The following is a 26366-nucleotide window of genomic DNA, read 5'->3' as shown; positions in this document are numbered from 1 at the left end:
ATGTTCATGTGATTACCTAATTCTATCCATAATTCTAGCTAATGGTTATTCCTGGTGGGACCATAGATGTTAGTAATGACAAAAGTTAGATTACTATTTATACTGTGAATTGTGCCATACATCCAATTGATATTAGTTATTATGGGTGCAAAGTTTTCTTTCCTAGGATTCCATAGAATGGCTAACCCTCCTGATGCCCTTATTGACTCTACCTACTCTACTTGCCAAATTGCTAATTTATTGTTCACTTTTTTGGCTCCTTCTTAGTTAAGTTTGGTTTCTTAGAGTATTATTATTTTTGAATTGAATAAGTTAATATCTTTTTAGAAGTCTCTGTATGTTAGGGGCATTGATACCCGTAACATTCCATCATATGATTTTCATTGAGCCTTGGGAAGGTACTTCCCCTTCCCTGCGTGAAATAAATCAGTAAGTTTAATCTGATTTGCTGCTGATCCATCCTGGCTTCTGAAGTCATAATCTAATTAAACTTGAAGTCATAAACAAGAAATCAATATTTCTCTGTCATGGTAGGTTGAGCTGTTTGACAGTTCATTGTCTGTTTATTTCTTTGAAAAAAATTCATGGCCAGTTTATTGTCAGAATAATTGTAATTTGTGAGCTTTGTTGTCGAAGTAGTTTAATAAAGTAAATGCTGCTAGTGATTGAGAATTTTAAGTTCATGGTGATGAAGAGTTTAATGTCACAGTGTCTCGAAATAATAATTTCATACTTCTGTGAGCATACATAAACTAAACATGTTTTATTTGGCCACTTATGACATCCAGCTCATATGTAATTGGGTATATTGATGCTTATGATTGACATGGTTTTTTATTTTTGTATTTTGTTCACTTAGGGGGCACTTGTCGCAAATTATCCTTGGGATGGCACTAGTGATGGCAGGTAACCAAAAATACTATAGATTGATATGACTCTTATACATATACATATATGTACAGTACATGCACATTTATACAAACACGTGTGTATATGTATGTATATGTCTATATACAAAATTGCTTTTTTGTGTAACATTTATTTTTCATCCATTATCTATAATATTTGCAGGGAGAAATATTCTAAATGTCCAGATGATGAGACTTTTCGTTACTTGGCAACTATATATAGTCATCACCATTATAACATGTCAAAGTCTAACGAGTTTAGTGGAGGGATTACAAATGGAGCGCAATGGTATAGTCATCAAAAACCAGAATTGGTGTATTTTATTGATTTTATTGCTTTTGAAAAGAGGGACCAGAAAGAATTGCATCTTGCTAATTCTCGTTTAGTTTAGCTATCCTATGATTGGTGAAAATAAATTCTTGTGCGTATCAATATATTTATTGAATTATATGACTTGCATAAGGCTTTGGTTCTAATGTTCAGTGCCCTCTCTTGTTAGGTATCCGCTATATGGAGGAATGCAAGACTGGAACTATATACAAGGAGGTTGCTTTGATTTGACATTAGAGATCAGTGATATGAAATGGCCTGCTGCAAAGGAGGTTTTAGCTATATAAGCTTACTTTTAAGACTATTGGTCTCATACTCTACATGTTGTCGCTAATATGCACAGGAAACTCTTTTGTGTATGACGCATGCATGCTTGTTCTGATGATTGCCAGAAGATTTGAGAAAGTAGTTTCTTTAGAACAAATTTTGTATTTTAAGTTGATCTGTTGGTATGTTCCAGTTTTTTTATGACAGTTTATTTTAACCGAGTGCCAAAATGTTGATAATTTTGTCTCTTTAGTTTACAATTTTGTATATTAAGTTGTTTTTTAGATATCTTCGATTTCTTGTTTGCTCTTTGTTTTCAAATGTTGGTTTCTAAGAAGTCATGAAAACATGTTAAAAGAGAAATTGCAATGATTGCTGCCCTTGATTCATTAAGTTGTATAAATAAGTAATCAAAACTATATTTACAAGTGTGTGAAAATATTTTTGGTTAACTTGACCTCAGGATGGATCCCTTAGTGATGCACTGATGCTACAGTTTTAATGTCATATCAGTGACCAGACAGCGGGGGCTGGATTATGGAATCTGAACTTGTAGGTTGCCCACATAATAGTAACACTTACATGATACATTTTTTTTTTTGATCAGTAAAAGGATGATATTATCAAGGAGATGAAAATATTACATTTACAAAATTTCATCTAGCATACAGCATTACATCCACTTCTGCTGCCTCCTTACTAATAAAAACCTACAATAACCAGTCATAAACTGAGAACCATCAAAGGAGCATTACAGCTACATACAACCAAAAAACCAACTCTAAACCTGTGTACACCACCTAACAGCCTACCAGCCACTGCAGCATCCAAAAAAACCACCAAAGTTACCATAGAAAAAAAGTAATGTCATCACCGTCACACCGCCCACACCGAAAAGCCATACAGTCCATCTGCCAAACCATCCACAACACCGCTGCGACACCGCCCCAACAAGTCAAAATACTTCATCCACCCACTTCAAACGAAGACATTATATATTTTGAAGCAGACAAACATTGTGCATAAAATCCAGGACCTCACAAAGCACTGGAGTCAGCACGTCGGCCCTGTGGGCTTCGCCTTCGCTGAGGGAAGTTTACCCAGGCCCCTTCCTCTTGTGCCGCATTCCCAACATGTTTATGCAATTCCACCAGCATGGACCATGCATCACTGGAAGCTTTATAAAGGGAGAGTTTATCTAAGGAAAGGGATAGATCCATACCGTCTACTCTCTTCCTCATCCTTGAAGCATTCAGTGAAATCTGATCCTATCCCTGGAAGAGACCAGCCCGCCGAGCATGTCTTCCGCAAACAATCTTTGCCACAAGCTTGACCTCTTCTATGCTGCGATTTAGCTCCAGGCCCCAAGCAATGACTATCGAAATGACATCTAGGTTTCTCCGATGTTTCATAGCTCGACCTTTGGAATTGAGCACCAATAATGCCCAGCACTGTGGAGATCATCTCATCAGTTTTGATGTTCAGCAGGTCCTTAATATGTCCAGTAAACTTGAAAGTTCTAAGAATACTATCAGTTTCAGTGTATGATAGCTGCATCAAAACTTGCATAGCATATGATAACAAAAGAAGGCAAAATATACAAATAACATTGTTTGTGAATTTGGAGTTCCTACCAAATTTCTGATTTTTTCTGTTTGGTGAGTAACTTGCTAGATACTCACCTACTGACTTTAGGTAGAAAAACTTGTGAGCTCTCTCTGCAGACTTGGCCAATGAGAAAAATTGCATTCTTGAAAATGAAAGATCCCTGATGGATCTCTTCTACTGATCTGCTGTAATTTTATTAATTTTAAATTTGTTTTCCTTGTTTAATAATATTTTCTTGCAGAGCTAGACAAAAAATGTAGAAGGGTTTGAGTGTTTTATGTTTTTGATGATTTTGCAATAAGTAATAATAGAAGTACAATAACCTGAACCAATTCTGAAGATATATTTCAAATACAGCCAAAGTAATTTTGCTTCAAGCAGATTTTCAAATATAAAAGCTAGTTTGTAACCGGATGAAGATTTACAATAATATCTAGATGATTACAACCAAGGATAAACCCAACCTGAAGGCGTGAAGAAGAAATATGAACCCAAAAAGAAGATACGGCCAGATTCCAACTCTCCAATGTTGCACATGGGAAAGAATATGGCTGCTAGGTGTTGTTGTACAGCTGCAAAGTGCCCACATGTGGATAGAATGCCCAAATCCAGCTGAAACTCTGATTCAATACTGCGTTCCCAAGAAGAAACAATGCACAATCTCCACGACGCCTCTAACTGCAACAAATCCAAACCACTATTTTGAGGGCTACGTCCCAAACAGACAAAGCAAGTGGGGTTGGCGTCCCAAGTGTTGTAAGCTCAATCAGAGCCCAAATCACAAATCCAAGATGTAATATGTCAATAATGAATTAGAACTTTCTCTTTACCTCCTTATAACCCACCATACTTAGCTCGAACCCCAAAAATGTTTGCATGTGGTGTTGGGTTATAAAATAATATATTTCTCATTTTTAAAGTGGTCAAGTATCCAAAAATTGACCTTTTTCCCAATAGAAAGAAATCCGTTCATCGAAATGCTCTGAGTCAAAACAGAAATATTTAGAAAAGTTCAAGACCTTTCCAACAAGCTATTACACCAAGGGATACTCATCTAGATGAGGCCAAAAAACCCCTTATTACTCCAAAATGGTTGTAACTTAGCCTTATTTAAATTATTAAAATGCCAACTTAGGAGACTATTTAAATATATTCAAATATTTCCCAAATAGCGAACTGATAGCCCAAAACACCTCTACAAGGTGAAAATGATCTCGTCACCTCCTGTGACTGATGCCGGATAATCTGATATAATTGACAGTCTCATCTCTCAAAAATAGGGATACTCCTAAAAAATAGGAATGTCTCCGAATCTCTCGAAACTGAAATCATAGAATGATTTCGTAGAGAATCAAGAATCTAACCCATCTCCACCTCCTAAAATGTAGGAAACTCCTCCTACAATTAAGGAACTGCTCTCAACTGCTCTCCTACTGTTTGAAACTCCAGATCCGAACACTGTGTACCCTGACTAAGTCCCTAAACACCACTGCCAGCCTACGAGACTCTAATGATAGGCCAACTCTATGATCTCTGATGTCCACTCTAGAAAGGGGACATCACAGAAAAAACCCTGAATTCTGTTTTTTTTGTCATTATCATCCTTCAACAATGAGTTCCTTAGTAGCAACATCAATTAATTGTCAGGTGATTGAAATGATTTATAGATATATATGGTCAAAAGCAATAAAATTATCATAGATGGATGAAACATAAAGGAAAACATAGAAATTATTTTGGGCTGTGCTGAAGATAAGTGAAGTTTTCCCCTTTATTTTATTGAGCAGTCTCCTTGGACTTGCCAGGAAAGGAGGTTTTAGTAATGTGAATATTGAAGGAGACTCCTTAGTCATTGTTAATGCATGCAATTCTCGATCTATGCACAACTGGAAATTGGTTAACATTTTGCGACAGGTCTGGAAACTGTTGGATTCTTTTCAGAATTATCTTATTTCTCATACTTTGCATTAAGGAAATCGTGTTGCGGACTTGCTAGCCAACTAGGGTTGTGATGGATTGCAATTTGAGTCGTTATATCCCTAGGACTTCATACAAAATAGATAATAAACTTAGTGATTTGTTTAAAATGGAAATATCTGAGTATTCTTCACATTTGAGCTCATCATAGATGTGGGGATTATGCAGGGGCTTGTGGGGTGATCATGATGCGTGGCCTTTGGTTTCGGATGTTGTTAGGGTGCTTGATTATGAGCATACTGAGTATTGTACCATTTTGATGGTTTTTTTGATTTTCAGGTGTGCATGATTATCATGGACATTTGTATTAGATGTACACCTGATTTGTTTTTGGTCATTCTTGTTTGTTTCTCATCTTCCTATTCAGCTATCCTTGTAGCCTTTCTCCTTGATACTTCAACAAGGAAGCAGGGCTTTCTTTCTAGTTCTTTCCCTGCAGAGTTATTGACCGAGTTAATTAATAATAAAATATTTAATGGCTCTGTCCATTTTTGATGGGAAAAAAACAAAAAACAAAAAAGCCTCTTTTGCAGGGAGATGTGCCTCTGACCTCCTGGAATGTGCCTTGAGGTTCTGGGATCTGTCTTCCACACCAGAAACACATGTGGATATGTCCCCACTTCAGGAAACTAGATGCCTGCTTTTCCTGAGGTTTCCAATTATCACTCCAACCACCTTGCTATGGAAACACTATAAATGCATAGTTTTGGTAGTTAGGGACTGGTCTAATGGGAAAAGTCAATGGATTTTTCTGATTAAATAGTTTTCGAATGTAAAACTTGTGTATATGATATTTCTGCTTCCTATAAGTACTTAGTCCTGTATATTTTCTAGGCATCAGGTTTGTATGCAAATTAGGCAGTTTTAATGCCTAATGACTACTCCAATGGTTTCCCAAAGTTGAGGGTGGTTGTAATGATTATGCCTATATCTTTTTCAAGGATTAGGGGCAACTTCTAATGGCTATTCCCACGGTTTTTTGGTAAGTTCAATACTTCTTTGAAAGTTCTATGCCATGATATTTTCAATTTAATGTTAGCTTATTTATTGAATTAAGAAATTATACTAAAGAAATGATGTCTCCAAGTACCTCATCTCCTATTTTTCAAAAAACAGATGCACCATTATTGGTACCAGTCTCCCATACTAGTACCGGTATCCGTCTTTTGGTAGCTATGCGAAAACATTAAAGAAAAGATGATTTACTACCAAAAGTAAACAGGTTGTATTACCAATGTGTCGAGAAGACCATACCAACCACACATTGGCACCAAACTAGTGAAGCCAACATGGATCAGCAATGATCAATCCAACAAAAACCATATATGGAAGTTTAGTACAACATTATATATGAAAAATAAACAGAGTGATGCATTGACATTATAATACCAATTATATATCAGTATGACCCTAGAATCCAGCAAGAAACATGTTCGAACATACCTAGCACTAGCAGTCATTCCCAACACAGCCTTTGATTATTATATTCATTATATGCATCAAATTCAATTGTTTTTATGGGAGGAAAAATATTACTCTTATTGTCACTACTATCAAAGCTTTGGTTTCGCACTTAAAGGTAAATATACCTTATCCAAAGCTAAATTATATTTGTGAATTGAACAGTTCTGCTTTAGAATTCCATATAATATTCAAGAAACTTTTTATTTGGCTTTTTGACATTATATAGCCAAAATCGAGCAAATTTGACATCCAATTTGCAAACATTAGCTGAGCCTCAACTAGTATTTTATAAGCTTGTCTTTGGGAATGTTCAACACTATAAATTTGTTCAATAATATAGTATTGAGTTCGTCTAGCAGAAGACTCTGTAGGGTGCCTTCTCTTACCATGGAAGAACTCATTTTCTTTTTCAAAATCAGTTAAATAATCCACAACATTTAGTAGAAACACTTGTTTTCAACTAATTTTGCATCCTAGCTAATCTATCTACTCAGCTACTTGTTCAAACATGGGATCATCTCTAGGTTTTGGGTGACCTGAAGAGAACCTTGAGACAGGGGTGGCTCCTTGTTGAAATAACCTAGAATTGGCGTACTTTAATGTGTTGCTAAGAAAAGTGATGTAACTACTAAGCTGATGCACTAGATTTATGTTTAGACCTGTATTTTGCTCTTTATGACATAATATACCTCAAAAAACTTTATGTTTTTTACCACTTCAATTTTTTCACACTTATGCATAAATAGTTTGCAGAGAGGATACATATATTGTCAGGTCTCCATTTTGGGCCGGACTTATTGTATTTTGTTTATTATACATATATTGTTGGGTCCCCTCTTTAATTTGGACTTATTTTATTTTGCAATTGACTCTTATTGTCCGTCAGGAGTTGATTGTCACACAACAGGGCTCAATCAAAGGGCACACTAGTGTGCCACCTTGCTGAATTAGGACCTATCATTATGTTTTTGAATATGGGTGCCCACTTTTGGGACTGCCATCTTTCAGACTTAGGACCTAGCCTTGCATATTCAAGTTATTTGGTTGTTCATAGTCATCATTCACAACATATCGATTCTTCTCTCTATAATTCCATTTGAGGAATTAAGCATTGGGAGAAGTTTTGGAGTTGAGGGATCTTCCCTAGTTTGTTGGTTTCTCCAACAAGCTGAAGTCACTTTGTGACCTTAATCCATTTAAACATCTTTTGCAGATCATAACCAGCTATAATGGAGATCAATGATTGGCAAAATTCAACACACTGCGATTTCATACAATGGCATTAGTCGTAGCTGAACAAAACTTCCCAACATTCGATTGTTGAGTCCAGACCAGCAAATATACATTGCAAATTAGTTCCATTGATTTAATTGTGAGGCATAACAATATTCATACTCATGATTTGGTTTATAGGTGATCATGATGCAGAAGCATCCTGGGTGTAAGGGTGATCTTGCATCACCCAAAAATATTTCTACTTGTAGTTTTCTAGTTTTGTGTTTCCAATAAGGGTCATTCCTGTGCACTGTTGCTATTTGTGGGAGCTTACTAATTTTAGTAAGTTGGTATTATGTGGTTAGATTTTTCTAATCTCATATGTAGGGGTTCATCTTGGACATATCAGCCTTCCAAATTTTTATTGTTGTATCATATGTATTAGTGTAGTTATTGCACATTTTTGGTATGAATTTTGGCTATCAAAACTTTAGTTCCAGTGATGAAGGCTTGAATGACTCTGAAATGAGGTGAAACCTAGGCTGATGCTTGCTTGTGCATTTAACCGCTATGGATCTTTTGCCGAGGATTACAAAATGGGGTTATAATAGCCTATTGGGTCAACCATTTGTTAGTTATGGTCTCCAGAAGGGGACCCATCCGAAAATGTAGTTTGTATTTGGTCTTGAGTGATCCTATGTAATAAAGTGTAGTAAAATAATATAATAGGAGGTTGGTTGGCCTCAAGGGTTAGGGCTTAGTGTCCAGAACCTTCCCAGGTGGTGAAAAATGCCTATATAAGGAAGGTCCATAGGTTATCTAGGGTAGTTCTGGGTGATAGTCGTAGCTCTATCTTGTAGACTGTTGTAAGGAAGGGGCCCATGTGGTTTTGCATGTTGTAATTCAATAATTCCGCATTTTTGGCGATAATAAGAAGCCCATATTTTGTTCTCTCAATTTTGTGTTGTTTCTCTGTTCCTATTGTGTGTTGTGGTATTAATGAGCACCCCTTCATCGGATCAAAATCTACAATGACATACATAATGCATCATCACTATCGAGCAGATATGGTAATACAAGTATTGCAACAGGATAGATTCAATTATCATATCATATTCAATACTTGACAACATTAGAAGTTAATGCAATCGGGGAATTGCAACCATTTGAGGTGACTTGATCTGTGATCTGTCCCTTTCGCCACCCTTCAACAACTTACATATATGCGTGACATACATCCACATCATCTTACAACTACTCTTAAGTTTCCATCTGCCCACAACATTTTCATTGCAGTACTCAAAAACTTGGATGCTCAACATAGGTATGGACACAATTGTTTCATACGTACATTAGTGTGCCGCCATTCATTGCAGCCTCAACAGTTTATTGGATGCTTATTAACTGTAACAACGTAGTCATATTCAATTCAAAGGAATGATATAGACATAATAAAAGCATCATTGATATGTTCAGGCAGTATGCAGAGACTACTCCTATCCATGATCAGTCATTTTCAGTTTGTATGCATTGGGATCAATTGTATTTTGGTTGTGATATGTAATGTCCCCTTTTTAGCATTCATAGCATGATGTTGTCGTTAGCCTATTTCCCCATGGTCCCGTAGGCTAACCAGGACATTAAAGGGGCTTAGAGGCCATTTGGCCTAGATAGTTTCAGTTGCAGGTCTTTTTGAGGGGTTTTGAGGCAACTTTGGGCATACTTACTATTTATAGTAAGTCATCTTGGACATGGGCGGACATCCAGTGGCAACGATATGTCGATAGTAATTGTTTAAAATCGACAAGAAGACTTGTTTATCATTGATAAGATTTGTTATGCATTGATAAAGCTATTTTATAAAGTTAAATTTAAATATTTAACTTTATTAATGCATAGACTATAGTTTGTGGGAAATATTTAAATTAAAAGAGTCCCCTTTATTTTATAACACATTGGAGACATAAGTTACATAAAAGGAGTTATCTTTTGTCCCACATTGGCAAGACGAAAGCGTGGAGCAAGTGAGGAAGGGATTAAAAGAAAGAGGATAGCTCTCATTTATTCATGGTTGGAAATATCAAAGAAATTGGAGAATTTTCTGGAGGTTATGTCTCAATAGTTTGAAAGACGAAATCCCTTCAAGCTGAAAATCTTGACGCCATTGAAAGATATGGCCTTGAGATTCAACAGGGTAGCAATCCGAAAAAGCAGAAACAAAAAAAGTCTGAAAAAGCAGAACCGAAAAAGCAGGCGGAAAAAGCGGAATCGAAAAAGCAAGCGGAAAAAGCAGAATTGAAAAAGCAGGCAGAAAAAAGCGGAATCGAAAAAGCAGGCCGAAAAAGCAGAATCGAAAAAGCAGGTCGAAAAAGCAGTTCGAAAAAGTAAAGCAAAAGGGGCAGCATTGAAGGAAAATTATTACAGCCATCTACAACCAGGTTCCCTTGTTAGTATTGCTTTTTTTAGGGTATTATAAGTTTCAGCTGTAAGTGTGCATTATACCAGCATTGTCATTTTGGTAATCCATGTAAATGCCAAAGTCTTGGCCATATTTCATGAGCATTGTAATTTTCATTGCAATTAAGAAGATAATAGTTGCTGGTGCCATTTAAGCAATTTAATATCATTATTTATCAGCTAGTTAGTTTGCATACCAACTGTTTGTAAAAATGCCAATTGGCTGTAGGTGTTCATTTCTCATGCTTAGATCATATATATGCACTAAATATTGTCAAAATTAGTAGCGCACTCATGTTAGGTCATTGTGTAGTCCATTGTAGTCTTCTAGCACAAGATTCTCATTAATGCAAATTGAAAAAAAGTCATTTGAAGCTAGCTGAAATACTATATCAGTCATACGTCCCTTGCATGTGAATTGGTTGATGAAATTCCTTGAGCTTTCATCAGCATTTTTGAGGGCAGATTTGAGGAGGGTCATTATAGTGGTATCAAAGCTTGCTTGCAAAGTGTTTGACGAAATGTCAAACAACTGAAGTATAAAGATTTTTGGTGTTTGAAGAAGTTATAACTTGTTGAGGCAGGCCATTACAGTGGTATCAGAGCTATAAGTCCTACCATCCTGTGGAGGTCTTATACAGAATTTGGAATAGCTAGATAGAGAGAAAAATGTTTGACAAAATGAATGCCGGTCCAGATCAGGGAAAGGAAAGATTCTTACAATTATTAGACACCTTAGCACAGGGACAGCGATCAGCAGAGCAAAGAGCACAGGAACAGAGTCAGAGATTTGAGCTTATGATGCAGATGATGGCTTGTCAAATGGGGTTGAATGCTAATGTGGGTGGAGGAAATAATCAGAATGGTAATAACCAGAGTGGTAATAATCAAGATGGGACACATAATGGAGGCGAACAAGTTGGAAACAATTTCGGTCATGCACCCCAGCAAACTAGGACAGTGAGTTCGAGGCCCATTATTCCCACATTTCCTCCTAGAGCTCCAGGGCAGCCCGTAGTAGAGCCCCAGATCACTGATATACAGGACCAGCTGAGGAGAGATTGGGAAGCCGGAGGTCCAGATATTATTGCTGCAATTACCTTTAGGGAGTATATAGATGTGCGGATGAAGCATATGCCACGTGGACATGACAGGAACCAGAGCTATGAGCTACGGAAGAAAGTAGGGAAACTTCAGTTACCATATTATGATGGCTCGGGGAAGTCTACAGCAAGAGCTTGGGTTCAAAGGCTTGACACATACTTTCAAATGAACCCTATGCTTGAGGAAGAAGCTATTAAGTATGCAACAATTCACCTAGATGGGTTAGCACACGAGTGGTGGCATCATGGTATGGTCACTATGGGTCATGCACACATTACCTCATATGTAGAGTTTACGGAGAGACTGATTGAACGTTTTGATAGGCCTAAGGATCGTACCTTCTCTATGATAGGCAGAAACTTGTATGAGGAGTTTAACAGACATGCTGATTCGATACAGGGAGAGATTAGCACATCTTCAGGTAATGATTTATGCATCATCTTCACAGGCGGAAGGGGTTACAGATGTTGTGCAGGTTGAGCCAGTTGCATAAGAAGGTTATATCACAGGCACACCGGATTGTGTGATTGACACAAATAGTGATTCCAGTACAGTTGGGCTGGATGAAGTTACAGCAGTTGAGGATACTGTCATGTTTGAGGATAGTACAGTTGATTAAAAAGTGAGCATTCAGGAATTTGCAGAAAGTGAGTATCAGGCACAGTTGGATGCTTCTTCACATGGGATAGAGGCTAGTAGCTCTTTACTTGGTTTGGCAAGCCAGCTGAAGACAAGAGACAAGAATATTGTCACGACTTTATCCCATCATGATAGGATACATGGATTGATTGAGAATCACATTTGGATGATTCAATTGCAAGAGAGACAGAAAGGAGTCACAACAGGTTCTTCTTGTGACAACTTACAGCAGATCAAGGAAGGCATGGAGGCAATGAAGTTGGCTCTCTAGGATTCTGAGAGACATGTGGACGAGCGTTGTCTTGAGGTGAGTTCAGTTCGAGAGTTAGCGCATATAGCAGGGACTCAGTTTCCTTTTACAGTCGGGTCACATGTTGATGATGATATGAGTACGTCTAGCATTCACACTCCGGATTCAGAGATTGTAGATAGGTTCGTGAAGTCAGTTGGTATTGTTCACATTACTCAGGTGAGAAGTTTACTTGAATTGCCAGTTGGTTTCCGTTCATGGATTAGATGTTGGGATCCTTATCTTAGTACTTGGGATCGTTTTGACCGGAGATATTTATCATTCTTTGGTAGTAGTATCTGTTGCACCATCATGGACTTGATTAGTAGTTTGCCAAGTGTAGTTCTCATCCATGCCAGCAGCTTGTTTGATGCTGGAATTAGTTTTTACACACCTTTGTTGGGCATTGTTCATGTATCCAGTCGACCATTCTTGTTGGAATGGGTTGATGATCTCTTAGATATGACAAAGTTTACAGAAGAGTCCCACGATCTAATTATTACAGATGACACCTAGGGGGATGTTGTGGACAGTTTTGAGGACTTAGTCTCCTCAACAGTTTCCTTTGATAGAGAGGTTTATGTTGATGCTTCAGTCACTCCGTTTGATGATACAAGTTCAGCAGTTGGACTTCAGAATTTGGATGGCAGTAGTACAGACGATAGCTATTATGAGGTTACTCCTTTGGACAGTTTACCAGGGGTAGAGTATAGGAGTTTGACCAGCCAACACAATCATGTGTCTAGTCAGCTGAGAGTTAGTGAGCGAGACATTGCTATCGTTTGCGAGCATTTCGATGCTACTCGTCAGTTGTTAGCAATTTATGGATGGGGTTCTCCTACTAGTATTGAGCAGGGAGGCAGTTATCTTTCCTTGACGGAGATCCACTCTTTATGGGAGGCTATTCAGATTCTAAGACAGGATTATATGCAGTTGGTAGCCGACAGAGATTATCTTATGGAGTGGGGGAGTATAGCATACGATGCATTATTGGCCAAGGAAGATGAGGTGAGTGAGCTTACTCAGCAGCTCGAGGTGACTTCTGAGATTCTTGAGAGTACACAGATGGCTTTCGAGGAGTCACAGTTTCATTTGGCTAAGGTGACCATGGAGTTAGAGCGATTGCAGTCTTTACCAGATTCTGTACAGTCACAAGTTGTGGTGTCTAGTGATCCGAGGATGTCCATGGTCGAGATTGTCAGAGACAGTGTAGATGGGGATGCATCAATCCTTGATACTAACATTGGCATATCGGTTCCGTTCCCACTAGAGTCAGGTTCAGTTGAGTTGGGTGCTATAGCAGATTATTGTGGTATGCCTGACATGGTGGTGGCCTCTAGTACTGATGGCACGGAGACTAGAGATGTTGTATCAAAGATCATGTGTGATGTTGGTGATCCGGTAGTTGGCATGGTTCCTGCTAGTGATACTACTCCCTTGGCGATGTCTTCAGAGGTAGTAGTCAGTTCCAGCTTGGTTAGTGATCGATTGCAGTTGGTTTCATCTGGGTTGCAGTCTGAGCCACTGACTGAGATTGGCGCATTCTGTCGGCATTACACTATGAGGTATGCTCATCAATTTACCTTTGATGACCATGTTGATGAGATGATGATACAGAGATATACTTTGATTCCTAGTGCTTGTCATCAATTATGGGACGGGATGAGAGTTGTGATGGGCATGACATGGCAATAGATTTTGTGGTTGATAGCTTGATAATACATGACTTAGAGAAGGAGTTTGGGAGTGATGCTTCAGTGGTTGTTGTTATTGATTCTACTCCTTTGGCTATGACATCTCCTGACTCAGCTAGTGATCAGTCACAGTGGGTTGTATCACTTGTTCATGGTGAGTTGTTGACTGAGATTGGCTCTTTTTACCGGTAATATACTAAAGGATATGTTCATTGGTTTGCTTTTGATCCATGTGTTGAGGAGTTGATGGCAGACAGGTTTGGACTGGGCTCTCATTTTTGCTATCTACTGTGTAATGACTATTCACCATTAGCAGTGCATGGGTGTTATGGTTATGAGATAGTGGTTGGTAATCTGTAGAGTTGTGTTAACTGCAGTAGATGTACAGTGTGTGGATTCTCTGTATTTGGTGCAGTTTCATGTGGGAGTGGTCACCATTGTAGCAGAGTTGGAGTGTGCATTCCGCATAACACGATGGGTTGTGTGGATGGTGTTTATTATGTTGACAGTTTGGGTGATCTACTCTACTTGGGGTCTAATATTTTGAGGGTTTGTGTCTCGTGGGTTCCTAACTGTGGCAGTAGTGGATTTGGAGTTCAGTTGCACCGTGATTCACGATTCATTTATGGATTCCTCTTGGTTAATTTTCAGAGGTTGTTGCAGGAGCCTATGTTGACTGACAGCAGTATAGTTCATGACTACATTTAGGATCCAGGTGGATTGATTGGGTTGTTGTTCGACCATTGCTTGGGGACAAGCAATTTTGGGAAGGGCGGACTGTAATGTCCCCTTTTTAGCATTCATAGCATGATGTTGTTGTTAGCCTATTTCCCCACGGTCCCGTAGGCTAACCAGGACATTAAAGGGGCTTAGAGGCCATTTGGCCTAGATAGTTTCAGTTGCAGGTCTTTCTGAGGGGTTTTGAGGCAACTTTGGGCATACTTACTATTTATAGTAAGTCATCTTGGACATGGGCGGACATCCAGTGGCAACGGTATGTCGATGGTAATTGTTTAAAATCGACAAGAAAACTTGTTTATCATTGATAAGATTTGTTATGCATTGATAAAGCTATTTTATAAAGTTAAATTTAAATATTTAACTTTATTAATGCATAGACTATAGTTTGTGGGAAATATTTAAATTAAAAAAGTCCCCTTTATTTTATAACACATTGGAGACATAAGTTACATAAAAGGAGTTATCTTTTGTCCCACATTGGCAAGACGGAAGCGTGGAGCAAGTGAGGAAGGGATTAAAAGAAAGAGGATAGCTCTCATTTATTCATGGTTGGAAATATCAAAGAAATTGGAGAATTTTCTGGAGGTTATGTCTCAATAGTTTGAAGGACGAAATCCTTTCAAGCTGAAAATCTTGACGCCATTGAAAGATATAGCCTTGAGATTCAACAGGGTAGCAATCCGAAAAAGTAGAAACGAAAAAACAGTCTGAAAAAGTGGAACCGAAAAAGCAGGCGGAAAAAGCGGAATCGAAAAAGAAAGCGGAAAAAGCGGAACTGAAAAAGCAGGCGGAAAAAGCGGAATCGAAAAAGCAGGCCGAAAAAGCGGAACCGAAAAAGCAGGCTGAAAAAGCAGTTTGAAAAAGTAAAGCAAAAGGGGCAGCATTGAAGAAAAATTATTACAGCCATCTACAACCAGGTTCCCTTGTTAGTATTGTTTTTTTTAGGGTATTATAAGTTTCAGCTGTAAGTGTGCATTATACCAGCATTGTCATTTTGGTAATCCATGTAAATGCCAGTCTTGGCCATATTTCATGAGCATTGTAATTTTCATTGCAATTAAGAAGATAATAGTTGCTGGTGCCATTTAAGCAATTTAATATCATTATTTATCAGCTAGTTAGTTTGCATACCAACTGTTTGTAAAAATGCCAGTTGGCTGTAGGTGTTCATTTCTCATGCTTAGATCATATATATGCACTAAATATTGTCAAAATTAGTAGCACACTCATGTTAGGTCATTGTATAGTCCATTGTAGTCTTCTAGCACAAGATTCTCATTAATGCAAATTGAAAAAAAGTCATTTGAAGCTAGCTGAAATACTATATCAGTCATACGTCCCTTGCATGTGAATTGTTTGATGAAATTCCTTGAGCTTTCATCAGCATTTTTGAGGGTAGATTTGAGGAGGGTCATTACAGTGGTATCAGAGCTTGCTTGCAAAGTGTTTGACGAAATGTCAAGCAATTGAAGTATAAAGATTTTTGGTGTTTGAAGAAGTTATAACCTATTGGGGTCATTACATGATATCAGTTTGTGTATCGATTGTATGAGCACTTCCCAATGAGGATACATCATCATTAGAAGACCTATAACTCGTGTAGCATCTATTGCATCATTTTCTCTTTTTGTGCATTTTTACAAAAACAATCAATCTCTAAATTCTATTGTTATTTTGGTATTATCACTGTATTTTTGTGTTTTCAGAACTTGAGCTCTATGTTTTGCACAACGTCAGTTTTTTCACACCCCACGCATTAGTAGTTTGCGTAGAGGATACATATATCTTGCTATCTAGAAGCAAAAGAGGAAGTTTTCACAACATGTCGTATACTTGCATTTCACAATCTACAAGCTGCCTATAGATTTGTTTTTTGACAATAGGTGTTAATTTGAGACATATTTTAAATTTTTTCATATAAAACACACAAAAATGCATAAATCAGTGCACTAATACACAATAGAAGGATCCTAATTGTGGGAAAATATTATCCTTATTAACAAATAAAGGCGTCCTTACAGGAGTAAAAGTCTGAAAAGTCTTCTTGTTACCCGAACTTCAAACTAGTTCGAACATTTTCTGGTCCGAGGGGTGTAGGGACGATTCATGGTAACTTTGATTATTATTATTATGCATCTAAATATGTTGAGTTTGCTATTTTTGTTGGTGTTGTATGTTGGTCACTTAATAATCATTGCTCGTTGGAATCGGGATGAAAAGTTTAAAATTGTGGGCAAACAAAACAATGGCCTTGTATGTCAGAATATAATCTTATGTTGGAAAAGTTCATTTGTGGGAGCCAAAAGTAATTAATTATTATATTATATGGCACTTTGTTATATTTCAATGTTGTGTGGAGGAAGCTTCTTAAGTGAAGTTGTATTTGAGAAACTATGTGCCATTTGGAGATTATAAATATGAGCCCATTTGATGGTTAAAGCATCCGATTAATTATTCTCTTTTGTTGCCTATGAAGAGTTTCTCAGTTCAATGAATTTTGTGCCTTTTCTGAAGTATAAGGGTTTCTTCTTGAGAAGTTCATAGTAATTTACAAGTAAGGTATTGTGAATTAGTTTTCTGAGAACTGTTCTTTATCTCCATTGTTGTATACACTGTGATTGGGAGATACTGTGATGTTGAGAATCTGGATTTTGGCGTCTTCTCATTTTTATTACTGTTGTTGAGAAGTAGTTGTGTGCTGGTTAATTTGGCATTGGTTGAGTGCCCATTTATATCTACTATTGGGCATTAGTTTCTATCTACACTTTGAGCACAACATTTATCATATCTGCACTCGCAATTATTTGTGTTAATGTATAGATTAGTTAAAACATAAATTATAAAGATTTAATATTAAATCTTATGATTATTTATGTTACTGACATATGTGTTTAGATATTAAAATGTAATCATATATATATATTATCTTGCAAACATATTTAAATGCAATTATAATTGATTACATTATCGGCTTATGTTTAAATGTCTGCATTAAACAAAGTGAAAGGTAATATACTTGCTGCCGGTATTTCAAAGGGTATTGGGGGTGACATTGAGTCATGCCCGATAGACATGACTCCAGCGTGAGTTACGACAATCGGTCGTGACTCACTGTCCACCCCTCCTTGTATATATATACTGCTTAATACTGCTGTCAAAGGACATCGAACAAAGAATTACAAATAGTCTTCTGTCCCTTGGTCAGCATAATATAATTACCTCTGCATTCTTTGACATTTATCTCAATATAATATATCATTATTAAATTGAACAGTTTAGAATATTTTTTAATCACAGTCTGATACTTTAACATGGTATCAGAGCAGGTTTAAAGAAGTGATCCTGAGACCAGACTTTAATCAAATAATACTTAAAATAAAATGGTGAACGGTAATGAGGCTGAAAGACAAATTAGAAGGTGATTCAGATTTTGCAGGTTGGAAATTACGAATGAAACTTGTACTGAAAGAATATGGTCTAAATAAGTTTATTGAAAATTTTGACCCACCACCTAAAGGAATTAATGAACTGGAAAAATGGGAGAGTGACAACAATAAAGCTATGAAACTTATTATAGATGGTGTTAAAACTCATCTTCTACCTGTAATCTCAGAACTGGACATTGTACATGAGATATACAATGCACTTGGAAATATGTTTGAGATAAATAATGCCATTTGGATCATCACATTAAAGGATAGAATGTCAAATATTAAAATGAATTAAGGAGAGTAAATTTCCTCCTACTTTATGAGAATAATTGAACTTCGAAATCAACTCTCTTCCATAGGACACATCTGTGATGGAAAGGAGTTAACAATAATGGCTTTAAAAGGCCTTCCATCATCATGGGATACCTTCAGACAAGTGGTATGCTCTTGATCAAAATTACCTAAATTTGAAAGACTTAAAGCGGACTGTATACAAGAAGAGTGTATGCAATTAACTCGAGGCCAAAATGTTTCCTTCTCAAAAGAAGATCTACAAGTTCTCTCCACTCAAGTAAATAAGAAGAAAAGAAAATTCAAAGGAAAAAGGAAGCCACCTAACTTCTCCAAAATGCAATGTTTTAGATGTGATAAAATTGAACATCCAACATCTAGATGTCTTGATAGAATCAAACCACAAGCTTTATTTGCTACCACTCAAAACTCAAATGGAAACTCTGAACACAATGCTTTCTATTCTGCACTCTCCAGTGAAGTATCAACTAGATCAGATACTTGGGTAATTGATAGTGTTGCCTCTTGACATATTACAGGTTTTAAAGGACAGTTAGACTCTATCAAAGAAGACTATGTTGATGAAGTAACCATTGGGATGATACAAGCTATCTTGTAATGGGAATAGGAACATGCACTATCCGTCTAAAATCAGGGAAAACAATTGAACTTACTAAGGTACTATATGTACCTGGTATAAAAAGAAACTTGCTTTCTATCTCTGCTCTTGAAGATGAAGGATTTAGAGTTACATTTGTGGAAGGAAAAGTCTTTGCTTGGCCTAAGAATTCTAACAAAAAAAATGCATACAAAATTGGCTCCAGACATGGAAGTCTTTATCAGATTAACTCTCTCACTCATTCAGCTCTAATTCATGATTCTTTCAAAGAAAATGAAATCTGGCACAGGAGACTAGGTTATCTTCATTTTCGAGGTTTACCTACTCTAGGAAAAATGGTAACAGGTATACCTAAGCTTAATCCATACCATGAAGGAATCTGTAAAGGATGTGCTCTAGGGAAGAATATTAAAACTACATTCCAAAATAGTCAAACCAAATCCAAAGAAATTCTAGAACTTATTCACTCAGACTTATGTGGTCACATGTCAGTTCCTTGTTTAGGAGGTTCTCTATACTACATCATATTTGTGGATGATTTCTTTAGAAGGACTTGGATCTATTTTCTTAATAGTAAAGAAACTGAAGAAATCTTGACAAAATTTAAAGAGTTTAAAGCCCTTGTAGAAAACCTTTCTGGAAAGAAAATTAAAGTTTTAAGAACAGACAATGGTAGAGAGTACATTTCTAATACCTTTATAAATTATTGTAAAACTATAAGGATCAAGAGGGAGTGTTCTGTTCCTTATAATCCTCAATAGAATCGAATAGCTCAGAGAAAGAATAGATCAATAGTTCATTCTGCTAAAGCAATGCTTCATGACCAAAATCTTGAAACCTTTCTTTGGGGAGAAGCTTCAAACACCGCTGTTTTCCTTCAAAATAGATGTCCTCACTCTCATCTTGAATTCAAGACTCCTAAAGATGTATTTACCGGGAAGAAACTTGATCTTAAATACCTAAGAATTTTTGGTTGTCCTGTCTATGTACATATTCCTAAAGAGAAGAGAACCAAACTAGAGCCCTCAAGAAATAAAGGAATCTTTGTAGGTTATAGTGAAAATTTCAAATCTTATAGTATCTATATCCCTGGACAAAGAAATATTGCACTAAGGCGAGATGTAATTTTTGATGAAGATTTGGCCTACAAAAGATCTAAAGATGTAAATGAATCAAATTGAGAAGAAACCCTAGAAGAAACTCTAGAAGAACAAAAATCTAATCATGAGAAGGAGTCTCTAATGGAGGAAGATAAGTCAATTGAACCCATGGACATTACTCACACCTCTGAGGAAAAGAAAAGACCACTATGGGCCAAAAAGCTAATTGAAGAAAACAATTCCATTCCCTCAAATTTCATTAGGGAAAGAAAACGTCCTAACATATACTCAAGTTACATTGCATTAATGAGTGAAATCTCCAAATTTGAACCATTTGATGTAAAAGAAGCAATAAAACATCCACATTGGAAAGATTGCCATGATAGAAGAATATAACTACATACTTAAAAATGATGTTTGAGATATTGTTCCTAGACCCCAAAATAAATCAGTTGTCTCCTCAAAATGGCTATTTAAAATTAAACATGCTGTAGATGGAAGTATTGACAAGTACAAAGCAAGGTTTGTAGCAAGAGGATTTTCCCAAAAGGAAGGAATAGACTACGAGGAAACTTTTGCTCCTATAGCTAGATATACTTCAGTCAGAATTGGTTTAGCCATTGCTGTGTCCAAGGGATGAAAAATTCATCAAATGGATGTAAAGACTGCATTTTTTAATGGTGTTATAGAAGAGGAAGTTTATCTTGAGAAACTAAAAGGATTTGAAGTACATAATAAACAAACTCATGTATGCAAATTAAAAAAGGCCTTATATGGATTGAAACAAGCTCCTCAAGCTTGATATGAGCGGATAGATCAGCATCTAAGTAAACTTGATTTCTCTAAAAACATTGCAGATCCAAATTTATATTACAAAGTAATATAGGGGGATATGTGAATTATGGTTTTATATGTTGATGATCTTTTAATTATAGGAGAAGATCATCTAATTGAAAAATGTAAACAAGATCTCATATTTGAATTTGAAATGAAGGATCTAGGAATACTACATTACTTGGGATTAGAAGTATGGCAGCATTCTAAAGGAATCTTCTTAAATCAAGGGAACTATACTTTGGACCTACTCAATAGATTTGGCATGTTGGACTGCAAGACAATGAAAACTACTATGGAAACAAACCTTTTGAAACTAAAAGAAGCAACTGAAAATTCTGAAAGTGTTGACCCTACAATATATCAATAGATAATTGGTTCTTTAATGTATTTGGTAAGCACAAGACCTGACATCTGTTATGCTGTAAATATTCTCAATCAATTCATGTGCAAACCTAAACAAACTTATTTAGTAGCAGCAAAACACATTATCAGGTATCTCAATGGTACAATTGGATATGGTCTTAAATACACTAAAACTGAACTAAATCTAAGAGGATATATAGATTCTAATTGGGTAGGAATTTTAGAAAATCATAAAAGCAATTCAGGATGTTGTTTTACCTTGGGTTCAGCAATGATATCTTGGTTTAGTCGGAAGCAATTTTCATTAGCACAGAGTTCTACAGTAGTCGAGTACATAGCTGCATCTATGGGAGCAAGAGAAGCTGTATGGTTGAGGAAACGTCTATTTGGATTATTTGGGAAGCCACTTCCACCTACTAATATTTATTGTGATAACCAGAGCTATATCAAACTATCTCTTAATCTAGTGTTTCATAATAGATCTAAACACATTGAGATACCATACCACTATTTTTGAGACATGGTTGAGAAGGATGTAATCAAGTTGGAATATATTAGTATATAGGATCAAATTGTAAACACTCTTACCAAACCACTTGCTAAAACAAAAGTGGAGCATTTTCGTAAAGAACTTGGTATGATTGTAAAATTTGAAGAAATGTCTCAGAGAAATTGATTATTGTACATTTTTTATACATTATAAATTTATAAAATCTGTGTTAATCGTTAAGAAGTGACGACTTCAAAATGATTTCACTTGTATCAGGAGAAGTTGTTGTAAAGTGACGTCCTTACAATAACTTGTAGCATGACTCATTTTTTGCGAAATAATTTCATGTAAAGGCTTTATCTTATAAATCAACTACTAGGTGTTTGATGTCATTAATTTGATTATCTACAAGTTGCTTGTATAAATATATTTTGGGTACTTGGTGAATATCTTGCCCTGATGTTCTGATAGGTCAATACCACACTGAGTACCTGGTGATCATCATTCAGTTGATGTTTCTGATAGGCCATTACTCTCAAGAGCTTTTATAGATATTCGGATAGCCCAACTCTCATGAATTATAATGTCAAATATAAGTTGATGAAGATTATTTCATTGATGAATTAACTCTTATCTGACATTAAGAAGTCTTTTGATCAAAGACTTCTTTTGTGTATTTTTTTCTCTTACTAATCTAAGAAGTAGTGTTAATGTATATATTAGTTAAAACATAAATTATAAAAATTTAATATTAAATCTTGTGATTATTTATGTTATTGACATATGTGTTTAGATATTAAAATGTAATCATAGATATATAATCTTGCAAACATATTTAAATGTAGTTATAATCGACTACATTATTGGCTTATGCCTAAACGTTTGCTTTAAACAAAGTGAAATGTAATATACTTGCTGCCAGTATTTTAAAGGGTATCGGGGGTGACATTGAGTCACGCCCAATAGACATGACTCCAGCATGAGTCACGACTATCGGTCGTGACTCACTGTCCACCCCTCCCTGTATATATATACTATTTAATACTGCTGTCAAAGGACATCGAACACAGAATTACTAATAGTCTTCTGTCCCTTGGTCAATGGATTATAACTTTGCATTTTTTGACATTTATCTCAATATAATAAATCATTATTAAATTGAACAGTTCAGAATATTTTTTAATCACAGTCTGATACTCTAACAATTTGTTAAAGAATTCTTTTGCTGCTGCTAGTCTTCATTTCAGAGGGTTTCTAGGCATGTCTTGTAAGTTCATGGATTGTAACTTCTAATTTTTCTTGGTTTTGTTGATTTAGATAATAGGGGATATTTATCAGCTAGGTTGTTAGTATTTTGTGAAAATACACAATATCTATGTTGCTTCAGATAATAGGGGATATTTTATCAGTTGGGTTGTTAGTATTTTGTGAAAATACTCAATATCTATGTTGATATTAAAATCTAGAATTTTCAGCTGTATATTACCTATGTAATATCCAAATATTTGAGTTGAAGTTATTATTGTAATATCTTCTATTTTGCTGCTATATTGTTGTATCAAAAATTGCAAAACCTGAAAAACAAAAAAAAGAAATCAAGTCTTTAGCACAGATTGTTTGAGAGCTAGTAGGGCTCATTACAGTGGTATTAGAGCAGTTTCCTACCATCATGTGGGGTTGGAAAATATTTATTTATTCAGATATAGGAGGCCTAGTAGTTCTGGGAGCTGGCGGAGTAGCGAGGAAGATAGTAGGAAAATAAATGCCTTGTGAGAGAGTGTGGAGAAACTTAAGCATCATCAATAGAGATTTGCTGGGAGACTATTGGATCTAGAGATGGTTGATAGGGCAGCGAGGTATATGGTTTCCATTTTTAGGAAACCAACACCAAGGATGCAGGGAAGAAGGCTTGAGTTCTCTCCAGTGGGCATTCAAGAGGTAGATGTTCCCGTGTTCAGTACAACACCCACTAGTCTTATCCATAGTTATGATGATGGACTTTCCACACAAAGACATGTGGTTGTGCTAGTGCCAGTGGTGGATAGTATTACTGAGCTTCAACAGGTTGAGATTCTAGAGTTGTTGCTGCAGATAGTACAGGTGCTATTGGGGCAGTAGTTACTGCTGATTGTTCTGAATCTCTTGAGGAGGGGATTGTTATTGGATATTTGTATGTTAGTTGTCACAATGTTTCTTCTTTGCTAGAGGTAGTTGCTCCTTCACAGCCTGACATAGAGTCATGTGTGTAGGGTAGGTGATAGCAGTTAAGACTTTAAGAGGAGATGCAGATGTAAATAGTATGGACACATCTGATGATCCATTTGATGATGCTATGAGTTGTATTGGGTATGATACCCCTTGAGAGTTATTGGGTGACGAGTTTGAGAAGGTTTTTGATGGGCCCTAGGATTAGATTTATAGGAACTTTTTGTTGAGGGGGAAGTGGAGTCATGAAAGGAGTGTGATATTGAATGGCTTTCCGCTTCTTTAGAGGAGATGTCAATTGAGGTACCGAGTAGTTGTATCTTAGATGTAGAGATGTGTGAGGACAATAACACACATGCGATGAGTGGTCTTGTGGTGAGCAAGTTTGACTCAACTTCCTATCATGGTGTAGTTAATGAGATAGAGAGATTGCATAGGAGGCAAGGGTTACGGAGGCATCATGTGGCCAGTCAGCTAAAGGTGAGTAATAGTGACATTTCTTTAGCTTTTGAGCATTATGATGTGATTCGTTCGATGTTAGCCGCATATGGTTTGGGTGCTCCTATGTCTGATGAGCATGATGATAGTACTCTTTGTCTAGTAGAGGTTCATGCACTTCAAGAGGGTGTTAGCATCTTGAAACATAACTAATTGGAGGTGGTTGCTAACAGGGATTTCCTTTTGGAGTGGGTAACACTTGTTATGAGACGTTGTTAGAGAAAGAGGAAGGATTACCAAATTGTTCAGATCCCCTACTAAAGATAGTATTAAGGTTTTATCAGATTTAGGATTAGGAAATATTAATTTTAATTTTTGTGTCCTAGATGCATAATGTTATGGTTTCTCTGTTGTAACTTGTAATAGCACTTATTTAATTTCTGTGTGTTTCAAGTTACTCTTTTAATGAATATATATATATATATATATATATATATCTTAACTCACATTAGGCATTGTTTTAACAAATATCACAAATAATATATGCTCAATGTATTCTCATGATTATGATATTAATATTATATATATATATATATCTTAACTCACATTAGGCATTGTTTTAACAAATATCACAAATACTATATGCTCAATGTATTCTCATGATTATGATATTAATTATATATATATATATCTCATATTAGTATACATATACATATTATATTATATCTACTTAATAATTTATTATCAATAATAATAATGCTCCATGATAACAATAGTAATGAATAGATAACAAATGTTTAAGGCTGAGGCCATTTAAACATTTCATTTCATTGATTCTAATCATTTGATTGAAGCTACAATTATTAATACTCCCTCTTAGCTAGGGAGGATGATTTCTATCCTAATAAACAATTGAATGTACTACTCTTACCTCACAATAACAGGAGGAGTATGGTATGCCCAAGAATATCAACTATATGATGTTAACCATACTCATCCTTACTTGGTATGTGTATTGACATCACGTCTCATGATATGTACCAAAGAAGATATGTGCTCATTGTGTCTCCACTGATACTATGTCTCATAGTATTTGTCCTTGGTTGATATTTGCTCATGGTTAACTATTAATCATAACAATTTATCTCTTGATCAAGTCAATTTGACTTAAGCTACGACACTAACAGATAGGAACCCTGATTTTCCCAAAATTGACACTATAAAAAGTAAGTGTGCCAATCTGACTCAAGCGAAGAGCAATCCTTAAGATCCTCGACCTCTGTAGTGGGAATTGGCCTTTGGCTTGACCAATTGAGACCCTCTATCCAACTGATTAGCCTACGAGGATCACTGATAGGCTAATCCTTGCTATAACTTGAGCTGAGCTAAAATGGGGAGATCACATTTTTTCATAGAATAATTCGCTTCTATTTCTCTATTTTTATTCAAAGAGAAGAAGCCTTTTGCAATGTGAATATTGAACCTATGTAAAGATAAAGTATCTTGACGTGGTCTACATGCTTTTCTTGCTTCTTTTATAATGACCTCAATACTATCTTTTTAAAAAGTGATTCCTCAAAATTAAATGAACCTTGCACGCCTTTTTTTGTGCAAGATCAAAAAAGGAATAGCAAAAAGTTTGCTTGTAGTTTAGGATAGAAATATTATTTTTCACTCGTGTTAAGGTCTTACCATGGAAATACTAATTCAATTAGCACTAGTGGATTCATCCTCCATGCACAAGTGCCCTCGTCTTGATTAAATTTACAATTGAATATCAGCTAACTCACATCATCCTATTGTTGCACAGTTTCGGGGCTTAATGTTGTCTCAAACTGAAATATGTATTGAGGATCAGGCTTGAACTTGACTCTCAATGGGACTGATCCTTTCCACCT

General features: G+C 36.2%; 1 protein-coding gene across 3 annotated transcripts in view; it reads left to right on the top strand.

The window, feature by feature from the left end:
* The window catches only part of SOL1 (carboxypeptidase D), a 194207-nt gene that overhangs the window by 111861 nt on the left and 55980 nt on the right, over positions 1 to 26366 (top strand). For all 3 annotated transcript variants that reach the window (XM_089822536.1, XM_089822537.1, XM_089822538.1), the window contains 3 exons: positions 860 to 906; positions 1072 to 1197; positions 1409 to 1511. In XM_089822536.1, the coding sequence (XP_089678662.1) occupies positions 860 to 906; positions 1072 to 1197; positions 1409 to 1511 (276 nt within the window). The remainder of the gene's footprint in view (positions 1 to 859; positions 907 to 1071; positions 1198 to 1408; positions 1512 to 26366) is intronic.

Source organism: Cupressus sempervirens, chromosome 3, assembly GCF_028749045.1.
Source record: "Cupressus sempervirens isolate cs-2001-9-10 chromosome 3, ASM2874904v1, whole genome shotgun sequence".
Classification (NCBI taxonomy): Eukaryota; Viridiplantae; Streptophyta; class Pinopsida; order Cupressales; family Cupressaceae; genus Cupressus; species Cupressus sempervirens.
This window is presented reverse-complemented; position numbering and strand designations above follow the sequence as displayed.